Raw genomic sequence first — 24,701 nt, 5'->3', positions numbered from 1 at the left:
CAATCTGATCTGCATAGAATTTGCATAAGAGTGAACCGGGGCTCAATGACTTCATATCCATGCAGCATTTTATTTTTTTATTTTTTTATGGAGGTGACACTTTACAATCTTCCACTTAGCTATAGGAACACTTTAAGTAGGGACTTGTTGACCAGTGGTACTGGTCCACTGTCTTGGCATTGGTTGGCTTCTGCAGACATGTCCTTCAGCTGTCTTCCCATACCGCTGTCAGTTTGCAGGGCTTTGAATGAACTACGAGCACACTCATCAGCACCCTTGAAGTTCATTGAGAAATAGAAGCCATCTGCAATGGTGGCAGATGGGACTTGTAGTTTTTCTCATTTGCAGATTCCGGTGAATGAATTATGCGACTATACAGGCGAAGCAGGTGTGGGGAGAAGAACCCGGTCACAGGGAGGTGGGATTGCAAGTGCTGTAAATACAGGTGCAATGTACAACATGCTCCAAAAGGTAAAACTAAAGCCCCGTACACACGTACCGATAAATATTCGGCCGACGACCGATCGGCCGATTGTAGGCTTGTTAGTATGATGCTTCCGACAGCGCATTTTCGGCCGAACAGAACCTGTCGTGCAGGCATTAAAATTTTTGTTGGCCAACACCAGAACGGCCGATTGTTCGCCAGTCAGTACAGATTTCGGCCAACAGACAGCAGATTAGCAAGACTGGGCATGCTCAGAAAAGAAAAAAGACAAGGAAAGTTAACCATCACATGACATCACTTCTGCAGTCGGCTGTTGTTGGCCGACAAAATTCGTGTGCAGTCTTTTGCAGTTTTCAACAGGCACGACAACCCTGGACAAAAGACGGCCGATTGTTCGGCCGACGATCGGTACGTGTGTACGGGGCTTTAGTCTTTAGGCTTCCGCGGGTATGCACAGGCATTTCTAGGTGCTGTGGGAGCTATCTTAACACTGGAATAGATGAGAGATACAAAAAGGCAGCCTGTGATACAACCTACTGGCAGCTATGCAAAGACTAATAGCCTCACAAAGCGGTTTTAAAAAAAATACAATACATGGGGAAAAAGCAGGGAACCTTACAGGAGCAAAGAATAGGTAGTGTAAGGAATTTTCTATAAGATTATGTAAAATCTCAACAATTCTGGCATTGCATATCAAACTATCTGAGAAAAACTGACTGAGTTACCCATCAACCAAATGCATTTTTTTACTTTTAGATTGCAAGCTCTAACAAGCAGGGCCCTCTGATTTAACTTGTATTAAATAGTATTGTTACCGTACGGTCTGCCCTCATGTTGTAAAGCACTATGCAACCTGTTGGTATATAAATATAAATCTATATAATAATAAAAAAACATTGTTAATGTTCTGGTTATAAAATGCCGTATTTTATGTATTGCTATAGGCACCAAATATACATTTACAGTGGATATAAATGTCAGGTTTTTGTGATGTAAATAAATAAGACAAAGATAAATAATTTCAGAACTTTTTCCACCTTTAATGTGACCTATAAACTGTACAACTCAGTTGAACAACAAAACTGAAATCTTTTAGGAGGAGGGAAGTAAAATAATAAAATAACCACTTGCCTACTGCTCACATTGACAGTACTGCGGCAAAGTGGCTCGTTAAGGTCTGACGACGTAGACCTACGTCACCAGATTCTCCCCTCTGAGGCTCGCTCCCGCTGTATTCAGACAAAGCGGGAGTCGGGCCAGGGGAGGAGAGGCGGTGATCACCGCCGCTCTTCCCTGATCGTCGGGGATCGAGTGAGGAAATCCGCCCGCTTGTGTAAACAAAGCGGGCGGATCTCCTCTGTGACAGACAGTGACAGATTGCAAGATTCAGCATTGCTGAACCTGTGATCTGTGTCTCTGTCACACAACCCCCTCCCCCCACACAAGTAATCATGAGGCATACATTTAACCCGTTGATCATCAACAGTGTTAACCCCTTCCCTGCCAGTGTCATTACAGTAACAGTGCATATTTATAGCACTGATTACTGTATTAATGTCACTGGTACCCCCAGTGTCAAAAATGTCAGTTAGAGGTCCGATCTGTCTGACGCAATGTCGCAGTCCCGCAAAAGAAAAAAAAAAAAAAAAAAAAAAAAAAAATCGCAGATCGCCACCATTACTAGTAAAAAAAATAAACAAAAATGACAAATCATTTCCGTAGTTAGTAAACGCAATAATTTTTGCGCAAACCAATCAAATCAAGCTTATTGTGATTTTTTTTTACCAAAAATATGTAGTAGAAAACAAATTGGCCTAACATGTTAAAAAAATTTGGATTTTGGGAATGTTCTATATCAGAATGTAAAAAATATTGTTTTTTTTTTTTTAAATTGTCGTTCTTTTTTTCAAAAAATAAATCACACAGGTGATCAATCACCATCAAAAGAAAGCTCTATTTGTGGAGAAAAAAAGGACATAAATTCAATTTGGATACAGCGTCGCACGACCGCGCAATTGTCCGTTAAAGTACTGCAGTGCCGAATCGCAAAATATAGCCTGGTCTGGAATGAGGTAAAATCTTCCAGTCTTAAAGCGGTTAAAAATACACTCATTGAGATTTTTTTTGTCAAAGACATGTAGCTAAATACATTTTGGCCTAAATATATGACAAAAATTTAATATATTGGATATTTTTTTAACTGTCAAAGTAGAAAATGTCAATTTTTTTTCGCAAAATTTTCACTCTTTTTTTGTTAATATCGCAAAAAATTAAAAGCGCAGAGGTGATCAAATACCACCAAAAGAAAGCTCTGTTTGCAGGAAAAATAGGACGTAAATTTCGTTTGGATACGGCATTGCATGACTGCGCAATTGTCAGTTAAATTTGCGCAGTGCCAAGTTGCAAAAAGTGGCCTGGACATTAAGCAGGAAAATCCTCCGGGGCTAAAGTGGATAATATGGTTGCATAACTTTGATGAAGCACCTTTTGATTTTATTACAGGACTCTTTGTAGGTATGAGTCTATCAGCATTGCACCTCTGGACTTGGCAACATTTGCCCGTTCTTTGCAAAAACACTCCAAATCTGTCAGATTGCGAGGCATCTCCTGTGCTCAGCCCTCTTCAGATCATTCACGGATTTTTAATTGGATTCAACTCTGGGCTCTGGCTGTGCTATTCCAAACCTTTAATCTTCTTCTGGTGAAGCCATTCCTTTGTTGATTTGGATGTATGCTTTGGGTCGTTGTCATGCTGAAAGATGAAGTTCTTCTTCATGTTCAGCTTTCTAGCAGAAGCCTGAAAGTTTTGTGCCAATATTGACTGGTATTTGGAACTATTCATAATTCCCTCTACCTTGACTAAGGCCCCTGTTCCAGCTAAAGAAAAACAGCACTAAAGCATGATGCTGCCACCACCATGCTTCACTGTGGGTATGGTGTTCTTTTGGTGATGTGCAGTGTTGTTTTTGCGCTAAACATATCTTTTAGAGTTATGGCCAAAAAGTTAAACCTTGGTTCCATTAGACCATAACACCTTTTCCTACATGCTTTTGGGAGACTTCAGATGTGTTTTTACAAAATTTATCCGGGCTTGGATGTTTTTTTTTCTAAGAAAAGGCTTCCGTCTGGCCACTCTACCTCATAGCCCAGACATAGGAAGAATACGGGAGATTGTTGTCACATGTACCACACAGCCAGTACTTGCCAGATAGTCCTGCAGCTCCTTTATCGTTTCTGTAGGTCTCTTGGCAGCCTCCCTGACCAGTTTTCTTATCGTATTTTCATCAATTTTGGAGGGACGTCCTGTTCTTGGTAATGTCACTGTTGTGCCTTATTTTCTCCACTTGCTGAGGACTTCACTGTGTTCCATAATATAATCGAATGTCTTAAGCCCCGTACCGATTGTCGGCCGTAAATATTCGGCCGCCGAACGATCGGCCGATTGTCGGCTTGTTAGTATGATGCTTCCGACAACCGACAGCGACTTTTCGGCCGAACAGAATCGGGTGTGCAGGCTATACAATTTTTGTTGGCAGTCACCAGAACGGCCGATTGTTCGCCAGTCAGTACAGAATTCGGCCGACAAACAGCAGATGAGCAAGACTGGACATGCTCAGAAAAGAAAAAACACACGGAAAGTTAACCGTCACATGACATAACTTCTGCAGTCGGCTGTTGTTGGCCGACAAAATTCGTGTGCAGTCTTTTGCACTTTTCAGCCGACAGGACAGCACCGGACAAAAGACGGCCGATCGTTCGGCCGACATTCGGTACGTGTGTACGGGGCTTTAGAAATGCTTTTGTATCCCTCTCCTGAATGATACATATTAACAATGAGATTCCTCTCATGCTTTGGAAGCTCTCTGTGGACCATGGCTTTTGCTGTAGAATGCAACTAAGAAATGGTCAGCAAAGACCTAGTAGAACAGCTGAACTTTATTTGGGGTTAATCAGAGGCACTTTAAATGGTGACAGGTGTGTACTGACTCACAAACAAAGCTACATCCCCAGTTATAAGAGGGTGTGCAACCACATTATTTTATTTTTTATCTATTTTAGTTTTTATTTTTACTCCCCCTAAAAGATTTTAGTTTGTTTTTTTGCAATGGAATTGTACAGTTTATAGATCACATTACAAAAGGTGGAAAAAGTTCTGAAATGCATTATCTTGGTCTCATTTTTTTTACATCACAAAAACCTGACATTTTAACAGGGGTGTGTAGACTTTTTAAATCCACTGTATAAGACTGGCTTTAAGGGTACCAATATAATACCTGAATGTGTATTTTGTAGTCTTGATTTAGGACGGACTCTTCAACCCGTTTCATTTTCTCTTGGAAGGAGGCCAACTGTCCATTTAACTCAGCAACAGTTTCCTGCAAATTAAATGATTACTATGCTTATTTGATAGGGAAATATAAAGAACAACAGTAACGTGCAAAGTACAGTAGCCACAGGAACGGTTCATTAACAAGTCTATTCATTTTAATGCCGGAAAAATGAACCTGCGCAGTTTTTTGACCATACAGCACACCACAACGTTCACATTTGTGTGCGTTGTGCCAAAGCTCAGGTGCGTTAAAGGTTTACTGTATATGTGTGCTGGGGTTCTATTCAATCAATAGCTTTTTGTTTGTATGCTGGATCTTTAATCCCCAGCTTTGGACAAAGTCAGTTATGTAAATACGTGGCCTATGCACTTGAATGCGCTCTTTCCATTCAGAACGTCTCTGAGTGCATCATCACTGCTCTTTGCCCTGCTTTACAGAATAAAGCACTGATATATTACCAGATCAGTTATCATTTCCAGGTATCGCATCACTGCATATAACTTGACTTCGTACCTATGTGATCTCATCCATAACATTTTTTCAACTTAAAACTACAGTAGATTGTATAATCTAGCTGAACTCTTTATCTAGATTGTTACATAGTTAGTGAGGTTGAAAAAAGACATCAGTCCATCCAGTTCAACCTATGATGTGTGTGTGTGTTTGCTTTTAGCCGTACATTGTATACCCCTGTATGTTGTGGTCTTTAAGGTGTCCATCTAACAGTTTTTTGAAAGTATCAATGCTCCCTGCTGATACGACTGCTTGTGGAAGAGAATTCCACATCCTTACCGCTCTTACAGTGAAGAACCCCTTACGCACTTTAAGGTTAAACCGCCTTTCCTCTAGTTTTAGTGAGTGGCCACGAGTCTTATTGTATCTCCTTTCTCTGAATAGTGTGTTCCTTATGCTCGGGTCGCCAGTACAGTATTTGTACATTGATATCATATCCCCCCTCAATCGTCTCTTCTCCAGAGAGAATAAGTTCAGGGCTTGTAGTCTTTCTTCATAGCTGATGTCCTCCATCCCCCTAATTATTTTTGTTGCCCTTCTCTGGACTTTCTCCAGTTCCAGCACATCCTTTCTGAGGACCGGTGCCCAGAACTGGACAGCATACTCCAGATGTGGCCGGACCAGAGTCTTGTAGAGCGGGAGAATAATCTCTTTATTTCTGGAGTGAATCCCCTTTTTTATACATCCCAGTATTCTGTTGGCTTTGCTTGCTGCGGCCTGGCATTGCATGCCACTGCCAAGCCTGTTGTCTACCAGTACCCCTAAGTCCTTTTCCATCCTAGACTCACCCAGAGGTTCCCCCCCTAGCGAGGAGCTTGCTTTCTGGTTTCTGGCCCCCAAGTGCATTACTTTACATTTTTCAACATTAAATCTCATCTGCCATGTAGTTGCCCACTCCGTTATTTTGTTCAGGTCCGCTTGCAAGGTTTCCACATCCTGCATAGAAGATATTGGCATGCCTAATTTAGTATCATCCGCAAATACTGAGATTGTACTAGATATCCCCTCCTCTAGATCATTTATGAATAAATTAAACAGGATTGGTCCCAGGACAGAACCCTGGGGGACCCCACTTTCCACACCCGCCCAATCCGAGTACTCCCCATTAATCACCACCCTCTGTACTCTCCCCTGGAGCCAGTTCTCTATCCAGGTACTCACCTTATGGTCCATACCCATCTTCCTTAGTTTGTACAGTAAGCGTTTGTGGGGAACGGTGTCGAAGGCCTTTGCAAAGTCCAGATACACCACATCCACAGGCTTACCTTTATCTAGGTGGCAGCTCACTTCATCATAGAAGGTTAATAGATTGGTTTGGCACGAATGATTTTTCATGAATCCGTGCTGATTAATACTTATAATACCGTTTTCATTACTAAAGTCTTGTATGTGGTCCCTTAACATCCCCTCCAATATTTTGCAGACTACAGATGTTAGGCTGATCGGCCTATAGTTACCCGGGATATATCTCGGCCCCTTTTTAAATATTGGTACCACGTTGGCTTTTTTCCAATCAGCTGGCACCATACCCGTCTGTAAACTATCCTTAAAGATCAAGAATAATGGTCTGGCAATCACCTGGCTGAGCTCTTTAAGAACCCTCGGGTGCAAGCCATCCGGTCCCGGGGATTTATTTATGTTAAGCTTCTCTAGTTTAGCTCTAAGTCTATCTTCTGTTAGCCATGGCGGCACTTCCTGAGGTGTATTATTTAGTTCGGCCTTACAAGCTGGGTTCGTGTAGACCCCCGATTCCTTTGTGAAGACTGAAGAAAAGAAATTATTTAACACTTCCGCCTTTTCTCTGTCCTCAGTGGCCATTTTTCCTTTATCATCTTTTATGGGGCCAATGTGTTCTGGCCTCGCTTTCTTGCTGTTTATATACTTAAAGAACTTCTTGGGGTTCTTTTTACTCTCCTCCGCTATATGTCTCTCGTGTTCTATTTTAGCCGCCCTGATTTCATCTTTACATTTCTTATTACACTCTTTATAATGCTTAAATGCTGCCACTGACCCCTCAGTCTTGTATTTTTTGAAGGCCTTTTCTTTAGCTCTAATATACATTTTTATGTTGGAGTTTAGCCACCCAGGGTTTAGTTTTGTTCTTTTAAATTTATTTCCCAGTGGAATGCACTGGCCCACCCCCTTGTTAAGTATGCTCTTGAAGCACTCCCATTTTTCCTCCGTGTTCTTTGTTCCCAGGGTTCTATCCCATTTTATATTTTCTAGCAGTGAGCGCAGTTTAGGGAAATTGGCTCTTTTGAAATTCAGCGTCTTAATATTACCCTTGTGTTTCCTATTACTGTGATTAATACTGAAACCAATTGACCTATGGTCACTGCTCCCTAAGTTTTCCCGTATTTCTATATCCGTGAGCAGGTCTGCATTGTTGGTAATCAGTAGGTCAAGTACCGCATTGTTTCTTGTCGGTGCATTCACCATCTGACCCATGAAATTGTCCTGCAAAATATTTAGGAACTGCCTAGCCTTGGCTGAGTGCGCGGTTCCTTCTGCCCAGTCTATATCCGGATAATTAAATTGCTTTCTTTCCTAGCAACTGGAAACTAAAAGGAAACTGTCAGGAATATGGGAGCTGTCAATGCGGACTTGTTTTCAAAGCTGTATAGTCTGGGTCGGTCATCACTATTCTTGCTTCAATAGTTAGACTCCAACCTGAACAAATAGTTAAGTCAGCAGTTCTAACTACACTGGCTGTATTCTTGTTCTGGGACAGTGAATCACTGAGCAGTGAGACAAAGGTAAAGATGACACTCCATGAACTTGCATCTTCAAAAGCAAGCCAGCTACTGTATTTTCATCCTGATGGGTGACAGCCTGAAAAATGTTATCTCACGTCTTTAAAACTACATGGGAAGTATTTGTTTCCAGCACACCATGGATCCATTTTAGGAATCCATTTTTTTTTTTTTTAATAAAGCATGTGATTTTCACATGCCTGACGAAAGGGCCCTGCACAACTCTGAATTGTACTTACATGTGATTGCTTTATTAAAAGCTCTGGAAATATAAATGGATCCATGGTGTGAAGGCGACATATGCTTTCTTGTACATTGATTACTGGGTAACCAACTGGTTGTTGCTACAGCACCCCCATACCCTGGCCTTTATCCAAGAAGGAATGCGATGGGAATATATCTGATCTACCTCAACACGTGGTAACATTTTTTTTTTGCCAACAAATTCACAAAGCAACTACACAAAAGGCTTCTATAGTTCTTTACAGAGGAACTTCAGTTGTTTCTGATAAAATATAAGTCAGTAGCTACAAATACTGTAGCTGCTGACTTTTAGGGCCCATTCACGCTATGTGAATCAAACAGGAGTGTGCTGTGTGTTCCTGTGCGATTCACATGCAGTCCTGTTTAGTGAAATTTCAGCTCGCTAATTTTGAATGGGCTGAATTTGTGCCACACCAAAAGCAGTGCATGCACAGCTTTTTGAAACACACTGAAGCTGAAATGCATGATACATTTGTACCATGTCATCTGGTGCAGGCAAATGCACTGCGGTTGCGACCTGCATTTGGGGTGTCATTAACTTTGCACCGACACCCGCTGCAGATTGCAAGGGCAGTGAGATTTGAATGCGGTGCGGGAAACCGGCACAGAACCACGGGTTTCCAGCACAGTATTCTAGACTGATGGGCCCTTAATAAACAGACTCTTGCCAGTCCAGGGAGTCCAGCACTGTCCTCACCTGGGCTGGCTCTTTACCAGTGTTTGGTATACTGGCGTATCATCTTTGATGTTGGAAGCCAGCTGTGATTTGCTGGTGTTTCACAGCTGGCTCCCCACTAAGCATGCACGAGGCACGCTGTGCTTGCAGTGTGGTCCTGCAGCGTCCTGAGGCCTTTGACATGTCCCAGGTGGTTGCAGGCGGGGAAGGGGACGGGGCGAACTTTGGGGAAGTGGGAGCAGGCAGCTATTAGAAGTAGGTACCGACATCCAGAAAAAAAAAAAAAAGAAGATAAATGAGCAGGGGAGGCGGATCAGCGGAAGTTCACATTTTCAAGTTCCACTTTAAATTCTTCCCACAAGCATCTATGAAAAAGGACATTTTTTACACAAGTAGCTGAGAAACTATCACAAAAAGACTTGACTTTTTATGGTCATTATAATGAGATAATGCTATATGACTAATTTAGATGCTGTAACCATCTTATAGTCATCTTTGGTTATGCACTACTTCATTGCAAATGGATTCATCTTTTAATTATGCTGCAAAAGCAATGAAACAGCAGACCTTAAGGGAAGTGGTTAACTTTTCGTACGTTTCTTTGAGTGATGCCTTTTCTTCATCGTAGTGCTTCTGCAGCTCTGTGGGAAAGAATATGGTACAGTACAGTCATTTCCTTTCAAAGTAACTCTGTGCACACATACATAGAAACCCTAGGTTCAAAAGGTTTCACTTCCTTTATAAGGGGATAACAGAACCACACTACACCCTAATAGATATAGATAGATATATATGCTACATTACATGATTATGCCCCCATGAACTCTAAAAAACGTTTGTTAGTATAAAAAACAAAAAAAGATTCCCGAGGCACAGTCACAGACATATTAGAATTCATCATTATAAAAATATATTATATTTTATATATATTATTAGACCTATTCATAAAGCAGTATATGACCTAACCACGGCCATACTGCTGCTTTCCAATGAAAGTATCACTTCAACATTCAAAAAGCACAGATGCTTAGAGATTCTGAAACATGCAAAAAAAAAAAAAAAAAAAGTGGGAGGGGAGAAAACCCATCACATGATCGATTCAAGGTCATATGACAGTGCTCTCCTCCTATCTGTATGCGGCTAGCGGGAGGTCTGACCCATCAGTGTGACATCAGGGACCCAGCTTCAAATGATTGGATTCTTTTAAAATTTACATTTCAATATACAAAAATTACTAAAAACAAAAAAAACATTTAATTTCTACCTCTTCAGCATTTAACATATTACCGTTTTCCCCCATATTCCACTCCCTCTCCCACCCTCTTGTGCCAGATGCTTTCCTCCCTCATCTCCATACCCTCTTAAAATCCTATGCTATACAGTTCTCAACATATTTACAATTTTTTTTAAAGTCCGTCCACCTTTCCCAAATTTCGGAAAACGTTTTTGGTCCTTCCCTCTCAGATATTCCATTATATATATATATATATATATACATACACACACACACACACACACACACACACATATACATACACACACACACACACATACATATATACACACACACACACACACAGTCAAGTCTCTTAAACCATTCCCTATTGTGGGTCTTTTTGGAATTACTAGTTTTGCTGCATTTCAAAAGGGAATGGCAACACTGTACTCTTATAAGTTTTTTTACTTTTGTTTATGTAGGGAAATAAACAGCACCACAGGTCATTGGGTATTTTTATGCCCGTAATCTCATCCATGTGTTGCTCCACCTCTTCCCAGTACACATATAAAAGTGGTTTATAGTGTCCTTCATATTGCAGCCTCTCCAACACAAAATGGATTTCTCTGGTTGACATTTTTGTACTTTACAGGTGTTATATACCATCTCATATACCTTGCTTTGGGACCCTGGAACAAGCAAAAAAAATAAATAAATAAAAAAAATGTGGTGGGAGGGGAGAAAACCATCACATGATCTATTCAGGGTCATGTGACAGTGTTCTCCAATCTGTCTGCGGCTAGGGGGGAGGGCGGACCCATCAGTGCGTCATTAGAGGCCTGGATTTGACAGCCAGGTCCTGACCAAATAAGGAAATAAGATGGTGGCGCAAGACTCGGTGTGTGGTGGCGGATCACAGCAAGAGGATGCTTGATTCGAGAGTAGGTTACTAGAGCATATAACCCAGCAAAACAGGTAGGAGGAGTTAAAAAGCAAAATTAGCCCTGGGGTGGTGAAGCTCCCATTTAAAATTCCATTTGCACTGGTATGGCATTGTTTTACTTTAATTATTTTATGTTCACTAGCAGTTTAAACATCAGCTAATCATATGGACCAGTAAACCTGTCAAACTTGAGAAATGAAATGGAAGAAAAGATGAAAAAAAATACATAAACAGATATTACCTGCAAAAAAAATACCTTAAATAAAGACCTTAAGGCAAAATGATCAATGGTTCCAAAGATATAGACACCTAACATTATTGGCAAATCTCCACTTGGTTAGTAAGACTGCCCATAAGGTTTCTTTGAGTTAAGAGTGTATTTCACAAAACATAAGCATTGCTTGTACATAATAGCTATAGCATGACTTGCCCAAGTTTGTGACCAGTTTACTGTGAATGCATTGGGTAAAAAAATGCACATTTATGAGGGGAAAAAAAAAAAAAAAAGTGTTTTTCCTCTTGAAATGTACACTTTTACTCGGCATCTGCTGTAAATCCTTCAGAACACCATAACCCCCGCCCCCCCCCCCCGACATCTTCAGTTTTACCTTCACACTTTTTATCAAGTTCAGCTTTTAGACATGAAGACTGTTCTGAAAGACGTTTTTCCAAGTCTGCTTCTGCATCTCGTTTACCCTGTAACAGAAGAACGACATCTATTAACAGACAAGAAAATAAAGTCCATCTCCAGGCACATGTGGTGCCTCCAATCCCTTCTCCTTGCCCATTCACAAGTTTGCCATCATGAGACCTTCTTCCCAGGGTAGAGACCAGTGAGCCAGCTCTGCAATCCAGGCCTGCCACTGGCCGACCTTGTTGCCCTTCGTCGAAACATAATCACATCACTGCAGTCTAATGGAGCTTGAAAGAATCACACTGCTGGACAGCCAGTGATAGGTTTTCACATCATCCAGGCACTGTGATGGGCACCTGATGAATAACCCACTGCAGTGCAGAAGAGGCTGGACTAGGTACTCCGATATTTAGGCACAATAAAAGTGCGTTTAGGTTTTGTGTTTTTTTTTTTTTTTAAATAAACTTGGAGATTTAGAGGACGGTGGTGGGGAGGAGGGGGTTAACAGACATGACCTATAAAGCTGGACTCCAGCTATGTTGCTAAATACACATATGTAAAATGTTTTGTAAATCTATCTAGCCATTTTTCTGATTCCTACACTTCTAACAGATAGCACACACAGGAAGGTGACACCACTTTCTTTTGTTAAGAAATACAGTGGTGTCACTTCTGCACCTGTAGCCTGGTGATTGGACAATGAAGGAGCAGCAATACTCTGATAAGCTATTAACTCGGCTCCCTCTTCCGGGCAGGATGTTTCTGGTCATGTAGCAGAGTCTGACTGGCTCCTAGTGTTACCCCTCCGTCTACCAGTACGGGTACTGCTATACAAAGAATGACAGAGTTCAATATCCAGATAGAGGTGGGTAATTAAGCTAGTTGCGTGTAAAAATGCATTTAATCTCCAGCCAAAATGTACTTTGTTTTGGATAAAACAGGGAAGGATTAGAACCCTTGTTGGGTTTTGACAGCTATCCTGGGCTCGGTCTGTCATTTCTGTTCATGACAACGGTTATATTAGATACGGCATTGGGAAAAAATCTCTAACAGGAGCACAGACCCCCAACTCCTGAAGGAGGTACTAGCCTTCCCTCCTCCTACTACTAAAACATATGCTTTCTTTATGTTGCTGTTGGGGATATTCCCTCACTTCCTGTCCTAGTGACAGCGGTTTCTTCAGACAGGAAGTGAGGGAAGATCTTGCTAACAAAAGCACTGGACAGAAGTAAAAACTCTAAAGACATTCTAATCCCTTCTTATTCTATTCAAAACTAAAAAAAATAATTAAGAAGTTTTTGATGGACATACACTATTGCAAATAGAATGCACGTCTGTGTTAAGGCCCGTATACACTTGACGGAAATCGGACGAAATATCATCCGATTTTTCTCTCTCTTGCTCAGCGTTCATAACCGTTTTTAGTTGACAGTGCATAAATGTTCACGAAATTTCTCGTCCGATTTTTTATTTTTTTTGGGACATTTGTTCCTAGACTTCCGGGTCGTCAGCAACTTCAGATCATGCGCGGTCTTTCGTTTCCGATTTTTCACGGACGTACTGCATACACATTAAAGAAAATTGGTCGTCAGGGGACGGACGATAAAAATTTTGGTGTTTGTCCCTCCGTTCTTTTTTGTTGAAAATGTTGGCATCGGCTGCTGAAAGTTGTGTACACACTAGCCAAAAATCATATGATTTTACCTCGGACAGGAATTTTTGGCAGATTTTCTACTAGTGTGTACCCCACTTTAAACTATGGTTGTTTACATATCTCTAAAGATCAAGTCATTTTTGCCAGCAAGGGGCACGCGTGTGCCGCTTCTGTTGTGAATATTCACAGCAGAACCCGATCTACAGGTCCCGAGCACTGTATGTCCTCCGGCACCCGCCGATCGTCGGTACAGAACACAGAACGGTGACCTGCCTATGTCTATCAAGACATATCACTGCTCTGACAGGGGTAAAGGGATGGATTTGGTGTTCTTGCAAAGCAAGAACTAGAATCCATGTCTTCCCAAAGCAGCACACCGTGTACACCACTGTTTATAGCACAAACAAACAAAAAAAAACGCAGGAGGTAATCAAATACCACCAAAATGAAGCTTTTTTTATGGAAAAAAAAAAAACAACACATTTTATTTGGGTACAGTGTTGCACGACCGTGCAACTGTCAGTTCAAGTAACGCAATGCTGTATCGCAAACCGTGGCCTGATCATGAAGCGGGGTAAAAATCGGGAGGTCAAGATGTTAAAATTCACCCTCTCAATTTGTCCTGTTTACCGTTAACATCGAAAGTAAAAGAAAATCTAAAATTTTGGGTTATCCCCAGAAAATGAATAGAGAGGAAATCTGATGGGCTACTTGGGAAAAGAAACCATTGCGCAGAGAAGGTAAGAATAACATGTTTGTTATTTTTAAAAATAAAATGTAAACCATTGTTATTTTTAAAAATAAAATTTAAACCAATCACTTAATAAAAAGGTACCCACATTAATTAAAAAAAAAAGAATGCATTTATTACATTTTTGCTTTAAAAGCCCACAAAACATTGCAACCACAAGCAGTGGATCACAGGTACAATGTGGAGACTCCTGTTGACTCTCCCCACAGCCCCAAACCAGAACGAAATGAAGAGTAGTCTACAAGTGCAATCAGGTCACTGCACTTGTGCTCTATAAAATTTTTTCCAGTGGCAGATGCGACTTGTAGACGACCTATTCACAGATCACTATGAATTGATAATGTGGCTGTCTGAACAGAGCCATGCACAGCCACACCAAATTCAATTTAAAAAAAGAGAATGCTGCAGGGAGAAGAACCTGGGGGCAGTGCAGTTTGAGGAAAGGGGGTTAAGGGATGTGACCATGTTTTATGTTGGAAAGAAATCCAGTATTTAACCACTTAAGCCCCGGAAGATTTTACCACCTTCCTGACCAGGGCCTATTTTGCGATTCGGCACTGCATGATTTTAACGGACAATTGCGTGGTCGTGCGACACTGTACCCAAATGAAATTGACGTACTTTTTTTTCCACAAATAGAGCTTTCTTTTGGTGGTATTTGATCACCTGTGCGAGTTTTTGATCATGCGCTATAAACAAAAAAAGAGCGACAATTTTGCAAAAACAACAATATTTTTCACATTTTTTTATATGAAATCCCCCCCCCCCCCCCAAAAAAAAAAATGTAAAAATCTAAATTTTTTAACATTTTAGGCCAATTTGTTTTCTGCTACATATTTTTGGTAAAAAAAAAAAAAAATCAATCGGAAAAAGCGCATTTTGATTGGTTTGCGCAAAAGTTATAGCGTTTACTAACTAAGGGAAAGATTTTTGTTGTTTTTATTGTTTTTTTTTTTTTTTTTAACGAGTAATGGCGGCGATCTGCGATTTTTTTTGCGGGACTGCGACATTGCGGCAGACAGATCGGACCCTTGACTGACATTTTTGACACTTTTGGGGCTAACAGTGACATTACTACAGTAATCAGTGCTATACATATGCACTGTTACAGTAAAAATTACACTGGCAGGGAAGGGGTTAACTTTATTGGAGAAGGAGGGGTTAAGTGTGTCCCTAGGGGCGTGCTTCTAACTGTGATTGGATGTGGCTGTGTGTGTAACAGCAGAGATCTACGGTCCTACATAGCAGGACCGTATGATCTCTGCTGTTACACAGGGGAGAAAGACAGGCGGCTTTGTTTACATTAGCCGCCTGCCATTCTCCCGATGTAACCAACGATCGCGAGTGACCGGCGGACATCGGGTCCTCCGCTCACACGCGCGGGGGGGGGGCCGTGAGCGCGCGCTCGCTCCCTAGAGCTTCACAGGCTAGCGACGTAGTACTATGTCACTTTGCCTGTGAGGGGCTGACTGCCGACATAAATCGTCGTTAGGCAGTCGGCAAGTGGTTGAAGCATTAACATGTGGTCACACCCCTTAAGCACCTGCTAGATTATATGAATGTACAAGCTATTGAGATCTGAGCACAGGTATATCTGATTTCTGTTGTATTGCAGGTCAGTGGCCAGACCTAAACCTAGTAGCTCTCCCCCATGTATATGTTTGCCTCATGTTGGCATTGTGTCCATAGTAGCATTTGCAGTGGCAGAGCAGAGTAGGACTGGCCATAGAAGGATTACATTGACGCAGTTGCCCAGTTTAAACATGTATTGTAATACGTGTGAACTAAATATCCCTATTTTTATTACAAAGTTTGCTAGAAAGGGTATAGTAGTGTGCAGAGGGGGTTCATCCACTATTTTTCATGTTTCATGCTACACCCTAAATGTGGATGTAACATGAAACATGGGAAGAAAGATAGTGTATGTTTTTGAGACCTCTCTCTGTTTTTTTTGCAGTCTCTGTCCTGTCTGGGGGATTTCCTTTTACTTGCTTTCCCAGAGACAGAGCAGAAAGAAAAAGGAGATTTCTCCAAAGTGAGGGGATAGGCCCTCCTAGTTGTCACTAGAACAGAGAATGGCCACCCGGACAAAGAGGATGAATCTTCCCAGTGGGGACACAAACAGCAATACATCCAAAATTAGAAAAAAAATATTGCTTTACATACATAAAGTTAGAACAATACAGTCAGATCAGATTTAAAGGCCTTGCTATATGATTTAAAAGGTAAATACACTTTCAAGAGCCAATGTTCTAACAATTTTAGATAAATAGAGCACTCTTTTCAGTGTCAGCCTCTATTGTCAACTGTCTCTCTGACAGCTCCATGTATACAGATTGCACCTGTAGAAGCCATTCTCACTGGACTCAAAGTTCAGATTAAGGTAACAATGCAAATGGCTTCTTTATACAATGTAGTTGCTCACAAAACAAACATTTTGCAGTTTAGTTTCTTTCCCAAGCAGAACAAAGCTCCATACTGGCAGGCAACATTAAAAGAACATGTTGGTCTTGTTCTATGCATTTTTCTATAAAGTCATACTAAGTACACAGAACGCATACGGTCAATGAGCTGATGTAATTATTTAGTTGTTCTGTGATAAAAGGTAAAAGTGAATGGGACAGAGCACCAGTATTTATTGAACTCTTTGCTAGCATTTCTAGCATCTGCTAATAATAGGTGTTCTGGAGGCTATTGAAGTCATGGCTTGGCGTTTGTGTTATCAAGTCCTTTAAAGCGATTTTGGGCCATCAGCTTTCCGAGTGCAACCTGAAAAAGAAATACTGCCGATTTTTCTTTCGGGTCACTTACCTTATTATAGAAGAAAATATACTCCCCTTCCTTCCACTATCTCCCTCTAAAGGCCGCGGCCCGCGCCGTCTCTTCCGGTTTGCGATGACTCCTGGGAGCTGAACGTCATCGCTCCCAGGAGTCAATGCGCCTGCACCGGCCCCGCTCGTCACTTCTCATGCAGGCGCGGCATTCCCTGCTAAACAGCTTCTGGGCATGCTCAGAAGCTGTGCAGGGATGCCGCGCCTGCACCGGAAGTGACGAGCGGGGCCGGTGCAGTGCATTGTGGGACTCCGACCTCATGGAAGAGGACATGAAGAGGGACGCTGTGGCTTCAGCTGCCCACACCTGAGATGGCAGCGCTGGAGAAGAACTTTTCAAGGTAAGTATTTCTTCTTACAGGTAAGTGCGACCCGGGACAGTTCAGAGGCTATCCATTATGGAATGTACTAGCCCCGACTGTCCCGGGGGTATTTTTAGCTAAAATTGACCCCCGAGGCAGGAACTCCGCTTTAAGCAGAGATAAGCAACAGATTTGTTTTTATGCCTATGTATAGCCCAAGTTTAGGGCACAGTGTGTAAGTATTAGTGGAAAGTGACTTATTTTGAAGCTCTAACACCCTAGTGTTTGGGCTTCTGCTGTAGCTACAGGAGCTGGAACGGTTTAGTTTGGTCTGCTCGAGGATCCACAGGCTGGGAGTTTGATTACCTCCCCGACACTGGGAGACACTTCTGGAGATTAGGGCGGGAGTATTCAAATACTCAGCCTGAATATTTAGTAGGGCCTAACCAATCCCTGGGGCGGTGTGCCCAGATGGTGGATGGATTCCTGAGTGGCTGCTTGCCCTGGGCTTTACTGGGCTGGATGCTGGACTGCTTTCTTGGGACCATATACATGGGCTGTGTACATTCTAGGACCCTGTGAGTAGAGCCTCTTCACTTGTACTGAAGTTTTAATGGTCCCCAGCCGTGAAATATGGACTACTGCAATTTCCTATTACTTGCTCTACACTTTGCTGCACGGTCTCCAGCTGTTCACATATAGACTGTTCTAGCTTGCTACTGTAGCACTACTCCCTTGGGAGCTGCTGGTTACGGGTTCCCCTGGGTTACCATTAGCAACGACATGACAGTTCAACCTTTCCCAAGTGTTTTAGCTCAGTTAGGAAACAGTCCAGTAACTTTGGTTTTTATGGTTTTATTTAGAACTTGGATAGGAGAAGGGAATGAGTGGGATACTCCAACTTTATACACTATGCACAATAGGCTGGGACGACTTGAAAATGCTAATTAACGCTGAGTAACGCTAGTCATGGCTAGGCCGCTGCTTCAGTTTGTCACAAGCTGTGACGCAGGACTGAATGAACTTGCTGAGGTAAACTGTATCCTGGGGTAAACTGGACTGTACTGCAGAACAACTTCAGGGCCCTTCCTGGCACCCCCTTTGTTCCTAATCTTCAGGGTCAACTACACAGCACCCCCTTTACCAATGCACTCCTTGTATGAGCTAGCACCTTGATCCCCTGACTTCCCTGGAGTGGTCCCCTCTCCTAGGTAGATCTCCTGGTACTCACGATACTGTTTTTCCCCAAGATGATTCTGCCAGCAGCTCCAACTGTCAGCACTCTGGATCCTCTGCAGCTCAGCTTCACACCTGGTTCACTAGGCCAACCGCCTGAACCACTTTCCTCACACCTGCAGGAGGAGAGACAGCCGTCCACCTCCTCCTGGGACTTTGCTCCCACCAAAAGAGACCCTGTCACATGCTCCCCCCGGATTTATAGCCAATCCCAGGATGCACTGCAACAATGCCCACCCACTGAGACAGCCATAAACCCTGGTGCGCTACTGGTTAGGTTTCCTTCACTGTCCAACAAGCTCCCTTATTGGATACCAGTGGGGACACTCCCTTAGACCCAGTAAATCACACCTGGAAACATGTGACAGGCTAAACTAACAGATCAGGCTCTCCTTGTAAGCAGAAAAGAGCCACTAAATGCGTTTTCCTAGCACCTACCTAGGAGGGTGCTACACTACTACTACTTATGTGACTACTATTACTAGGATAGAAGTATCTTCTATCAGCTGTTTCATTTTGGAGTATCCTGCATTACTCCCAGATCCCTTCCTAAGTTCTACTTGATCACCTCAAGCAAGTTCGACTTGCAATACATTTACAAAAAAAGGCACACCTAGTCTGTTTATTGAGCCAGAATGAATGGACTGCTGTGTGCCTGGCTCTTTTGCTGCAACTTGGGATATAACCTATTTAAATCTACAGTGAGCGCTACAAATACATTATAACTCTTATTGTAAATAGACACCCACTTTTTTAGGTTCAGGTTTTTTCAATGAAGGGTACTTTTATTGCAAAGACATTTTAGTCTACTGCATTCTTTCAGCCTTGTGGCAACAATTTGAGAAAGGGAGGAAGACCCTTTCTGTTTAAGCATAACTGTGCTCCTATTCACAAAGCCAAATTCTCCTGTGGAGGATTTTGATTGACCTGCACAGAGCCTTCACCTCAACCCTACTAAACAACTTTGGAATGAACGCATATTGTGAGCCAGGTCTTCTTGTCCAACATCAGCATCTAACCTCAAAAAATGCTCTTTTGACTGATTGGGCACAAATTCATACAGATACACCCCAAAACCATATGGAGGCTGTTACAGGGGGTGGCGTGTATGTGTGTGTAGAGGGGGGTGGGGGGGTCACTGCATCAACTGTATATTTATTGATTATGGTTTTGGAATGGAATGTCCCTGTAAGGGGCAGGTCACTATAAATGTTCTGGACATTTAGATAATGTGCAAGAATTCTGATACTACTGAAGCCCAAAGCAACCAAGAATATTGCAATTGCTTTTAATAAAGCTAGTGAGAAGACTATAGGCTTACATTTGCCAGGTTCCTTGTTCACATTAAGGAACATTGCAGTCCATCTATTGTCAGCCAAATCAAAGTTTCTCGCTAAAGTGTTACTGCAGCGTTTACCTAGCACTATTGCTCCTGTAGAGGAATAATACTTCATCTAATTTTACAACTGACCTTTTCCCTCAGCTCCTGTTCTTGCTCCTCCAGCTTCTTCTTGTTGGCCTCCTCCATGGACATCTTCTCCTCATGGTGGGACTGAATGAGCTTTCTGATTTCTTGCTCATAGTCTTTGATTTTCTGCAAACATTCACTTGATCCATTTCCTGTGTTAGAACCAGAATAAAGAGAAAACTAATGTCAGCTCATAATCCATGTCTACAAAGCCACTTTTCGATAGCAAGTGAACTCCGTAATAGAATTTATATCTAATCTGAATTGCTATTAGTGAAAATGTAATTACCTAGAATTAACGTATACAACAAAGGGAGGAAAAGCATAGTCAATGGGTTGCCTACAGCTAACAGTTTCATCCTTGCCTTAAATCACCAGTATCTTTTGGGCGACAGATTCTCTTCTGGACAAATGTTTCGAAGAAAACTGGGAGTGTTAAAGTGTGTAAACCCAAGACTTTTTTTTTTAAAAGGAGTATGGAACAGAATCCCAGTCAGGTACCCGCTGGGGAGTACAAAATGTATAGAAATTGCTGCGCTAAGCGTCAATTGACTAAAAAATAATAAAATTAATATACAGATAAAAAAGCAGCTACACAAAAAGATTGGAATCATCAATAAACCAATGTGACAATAGGGGTGTAGCGCGTAATGATTAAATTAAATCACATGACAAGAGAAATCTTAAAAAATGGTCAATATAAAAGTCCATATATATTCTCCAATATCACTGTGAATCCACACCAATAATCTTAAAATTGAAGAGTGCTATAGGTCCACCACCAAAGGAAAGATCACTCAGATGCCCTTACCAGAATATTAGACCAACAGGTCAAACAGCATGGGTTAACAACATTAACCACTTGCCGACTGCTCACTAGAGCTCTACTGAGGCAAAGTGGTTCGTTATCGCCTGGCGACGTAGACCTACGTCGCCAGACACTCCCCTTTCTCGGCGCTGCCGGAGGCTCGCTCCCGCTGTATTCAGTCACAGCGGGAGTCGGGCCAGGGGAGGAGCAGCGGCGATCCCAGATCCAGCCGCGATTCCCAGATCGTCGGGGAATCTAGTGTGGAGATCTGCCTGCTTGTGTAAACACAAGCGGCGCGGATCTCCTAAGTGACAGGCAGGGTCAGATTGCAGGGTTCAGCATAGCTGAACCTGCGATCTGTCCCTGTGTCACTCAGTCACCTCCCCCCACACACGTTAGTAAGCACCAGGCATACATTAACCCCTCCCTCTCCAATAAAATTAACCCCTTCCCTGCCAGTGTCATTTTTACAGTAACAGTGCATATATATAGCACTGATTACTGCAGTAATGTCACTGGTAAACCCAAAAGTGTCAAAAATGTCAGTCAAGGGTCCGATCTGTCCGCCGCAGTCCCGCAAAAAAAAAAAAAAAAAAAATTGAAGATCGCCGCCATTACTCGTTAAAAAAAAAAAAAAAACACCAAAAATGACAGAAATCTTTCCCTTAGTTAGTAAACACAATAATTTTTGTGCAAACCAATCAAAATACACTTATTGTGATTTTTTTTTTACCAAACATAGGTAGCAGAAAACAAATTAGCCAAAAATTTTTAAAAAAATGTTGATTTTTACATTTTTTTGGGGGGAATTTCATATAAAAAATTTGAAAAATATTGTTATTTTTTCAAAATTTATGCTTTTTTTTGTTTATAGCGCAAAAAGTAAAAATAGTACAGGTAATCAAATACCACCAAAAGAAAGCTCTGTTTGTGGGAAAAAAAGGGCTTAAATTTCGTTTGGGTACGGCGTCGCACGACCGCGCAATTGTCAGTTAAAGTCGCATAGTGCCGAATCGCAAAAAGTGGCCTGGACGTAAGACAGCAAAATCCTCCGGTGGTAAAGTGGTTAAAATCCGCAATCAGAATCTCCGGATCAATGGTGGTAGTAATCATAATAGTCACTGCATCATTGGTAACAGTAATCACATCAGTCAACCTCTTTTTTAATCCTGGTGATCATGGTTTAGAAAATGATGGGGAATCCAAAACTCTTGAGTTTTAACAGGGGATAAGGGGGAATCTAAATTAAATGTATCAGCACCCAAGGATACTAGGAAGCAGGAGCCGCCTGTGTCCTATAATCGAATAGGGTTCATGTACACTGGGTGCTGTATGCATGTTCAAAGCAAGACTAATTTGGCATTTTTTTCCTACAACTGTAATATGTGCGCTAAAAATAAAAAATAAATACTACCAAAATAACCATTTGCCTTTGAAGAGAATCTTTCCTTTTCCACCTGCTGCAATGGTGCTCAATCTGCCTCCTCTATTCTCCAGATGGTACTAAATAGAAAATGACAGCCACAAATGGAGAAGACTAATAGTGCATACCAAACTGGCACACATTTGTCTCTGGCCTTGCCATAGCTTGTAAGATTGAACATCAAAGACAGCCGTCTTACCAGCTATGTGGTTCAGCTCTTGAGATGTCTGCTGGTTCTCCTTTGTTTTCTGACGACTCTGAAAGAAAAAAAAGAGAACTTGTTTTTGACATGGTATTATTTGATAAAGCTTCAGATAACACAAGGGTGTTCAGAGGTGCAGGAGTGTATTGACTATCCTCTAGCATCAGTTTCTACCAGTGTAGGTCTACAGAGAGAGATGAAGAAGAAATGGTGCAGACACCAATAGCACTGGCTTATTAGTCTAAATTAACTAAATAAAGTTTTAGGTCTTTATTTCCTTTTTCAATGGTTCCCATTGTTGAGTAAAGGGAACTCATCACAGGTCTATGAATACCTCTATAGTGGCATTGGTTTACTTGTCCAGGGACCTAGATTTTAAATTAAACCTTTCCTGAGAAAGATATTGGTTCTGCCATTGATGACCTCCTAAAAATACTATTTTGATGGCTATTATGCTGACCCAGGCTTCAACTCAATGACAGATCAAGTATGCATATAGGGAGAGTCAGAAATTCATCTTTGCATTCCTGCTCAAGGTCTGTAAAGTATTAAAGCCAGAGGGTTACTATGACAGCCAGGCATATAGCATTTACAAACCAGTAGCCTTTGTGTCTTAGAAAAGGCCAAGTTCAGCCAAAACATTTACATTCATTTTTTGTATAGGCTTTTATTACAGTATGGTCAGTGTCCTCACTTGTTAACAGGACAAAAAAGGATTGGAAATCAGAACATAAAGCAGTAGGGAGGGGCTAGAGCTGCTGACAACACTTTTATTGTCGTTTGTGTTTTCCTGGGTCATTGACAACTATACCCCCTTATCCACAAACCGCAAAGCTCCTAAATCACTCCCTGGTTATCTCTCTTCTCATTAGCTTACCTTCAAATAGGCTATCCCCCCTTTCAGTCCATCATGAATGCTGCTGCCAGACTCATCCACCTTACAAACCGCTCAGTGTCTGCTATCTTTCTCTGCCAACCCCTCCATTGGCTCCCACTCACCAAACAAATTAAATTCAAAATACTAACAATAACTTAAAAATCTATCCACAACTCAGCCCCCAGCTACATCACTAACCTAGTCTCAAAATACCAACCAAATTGTCCTCTCTGTTCCTCCGGCTCTCTAGCTCCCTCGCCACCCCCTCCATTACTCTCCTCCGAGATTTCTCCTGAGCCTCTCCCATCCTTTGGAATTCCCCACCCCAATCTATCTGATTATCTCCAACTCGATCCACTTTTAGCCTATCCTGCCCCCACGGAAAAACTGTTTTTATCCTCTTCATCAGCTCACCCCCCACAATTACCTTTTGTATCAATTGACCCTGCCTCTTAGATTGTAAGCTCCAACGAGCAGGGCCCACTGATTCCTCCTGTATTGAATTGCATTGTATTGTAACTGTACTGTCTGCCCTAAGATTGTAAAGCGCTGCGCAAACTGTTGGCGCTATATAAATAATTACATACACATGTGTCATAGGGAAAGAAGTGAAACAATACTCTCCCAGAAAGGGTCACAAGCAGAAATACGTTCCTATAAAAAGTGTACGTAAACCCTGACAATCAACTCTTATTTGCTCCCTTTTGGTCTTTTAAAAAACACAATACCAGCCAAACATATGATAACAGTGAATAGCCCATTAACAGATTAAAACAAATACAGCTTTTTTTTTTGCAATCTTCATCTTCAACCCAGAGAATTCCCCTGCATTCATTTACCCTGCATCTAGAAGCCTTCAGCCTGATGGCCAGCATATTTTATTCCACTTCGTCTGAGCCAAGGCCATCCCTGGACCTGCTCCAAGCTTGTGACTGGACATTGTAAAGAGAAGCAGCACAGTGATGAGCAGATCTCTGTCATTTTGTTTTCTCCTCCTATCAGAGCCCTTCTGGTCAGCACTGAACTGATTGGCTCCTTGTGCTACTTCTTCCTCTTACACAGCAGCCCTGCTTTACAGGGACTGTAAGAGGCTTATACAAGATCAAAAGTAGTTACTTACACTGTTTGCATTAAACAATACATTTAATGATGTATTAAATATTACAGAGCTTTAATTTGTGTTTTATACAATCAGCTTTAAATATAATATCAGGGGCATCTTGTTATATTTGCTTGATAAATGCCAAAGAACCTGTTGTTCTTGTCAGAAATTCAGCACTGCGTCCTCTACATACTTCCTGTGTTATCTCAATGCCTTGACATATGCCCATCCCCATCCCTATCCAAATCCAAATCCAAATCCAAATCAAAAAA

The 24,701-nt window shown here is 41.7% G+C and overlaps 1 protein-coding gene across 2 annotated transcripts in view; it reads right to left on the bottom strand.

Moving 5' to 3' along the window:
* CCDC69 (coiled-coil domain containing 69) overlaps window positions 1–24,701 on the bottom strand; it is a 131,718-nt gene that overhangs the window by 55,986 nt on the left and 51,031 nt on the right. For both annotated transcript variants that reach the window (XM_082252922.1, XM_082252921.1), the window contains exons 2-6: window positions 22,448–22,505; window positions 20,021–20,169; window positions 11,750–11,837; window positions 9,550–9,623; window positions 4,720–4,821 (exon numbers count right to left, since the gene is read on the bottom strand). In XM_082252922.1, the coding sequence (XP_082109048.1) occupies window positions 4,720–4,821; window positions 9,550–9,623; window positions 11,750–11,837; window positions 20,021–20,169; window positions 22,448–22,505 (471 nt within the window). The remainder of the gene's footprint in view (window positions 1–4,719; window positions 4,822–9,549; window positions 9,624–11,749; window positions 11,838–20,020; window positions 20,170–22,447; window positions 22,506–24,701) is intronic.

Source organism: Pelophylax lessonae (genome assembly GCF_965119305.1).
Source record: "Pelophylax lessonae genome assembly, chromosome: 4".
NCBI lineage: Eukaryota > Metazoa > Chordata > Amphibia > Anura > Ranidae > Pelophylax > Pelophylax lessonae.
This window is presented reverse-complemented; position numbering and strand designations above follow the sequence as displayed.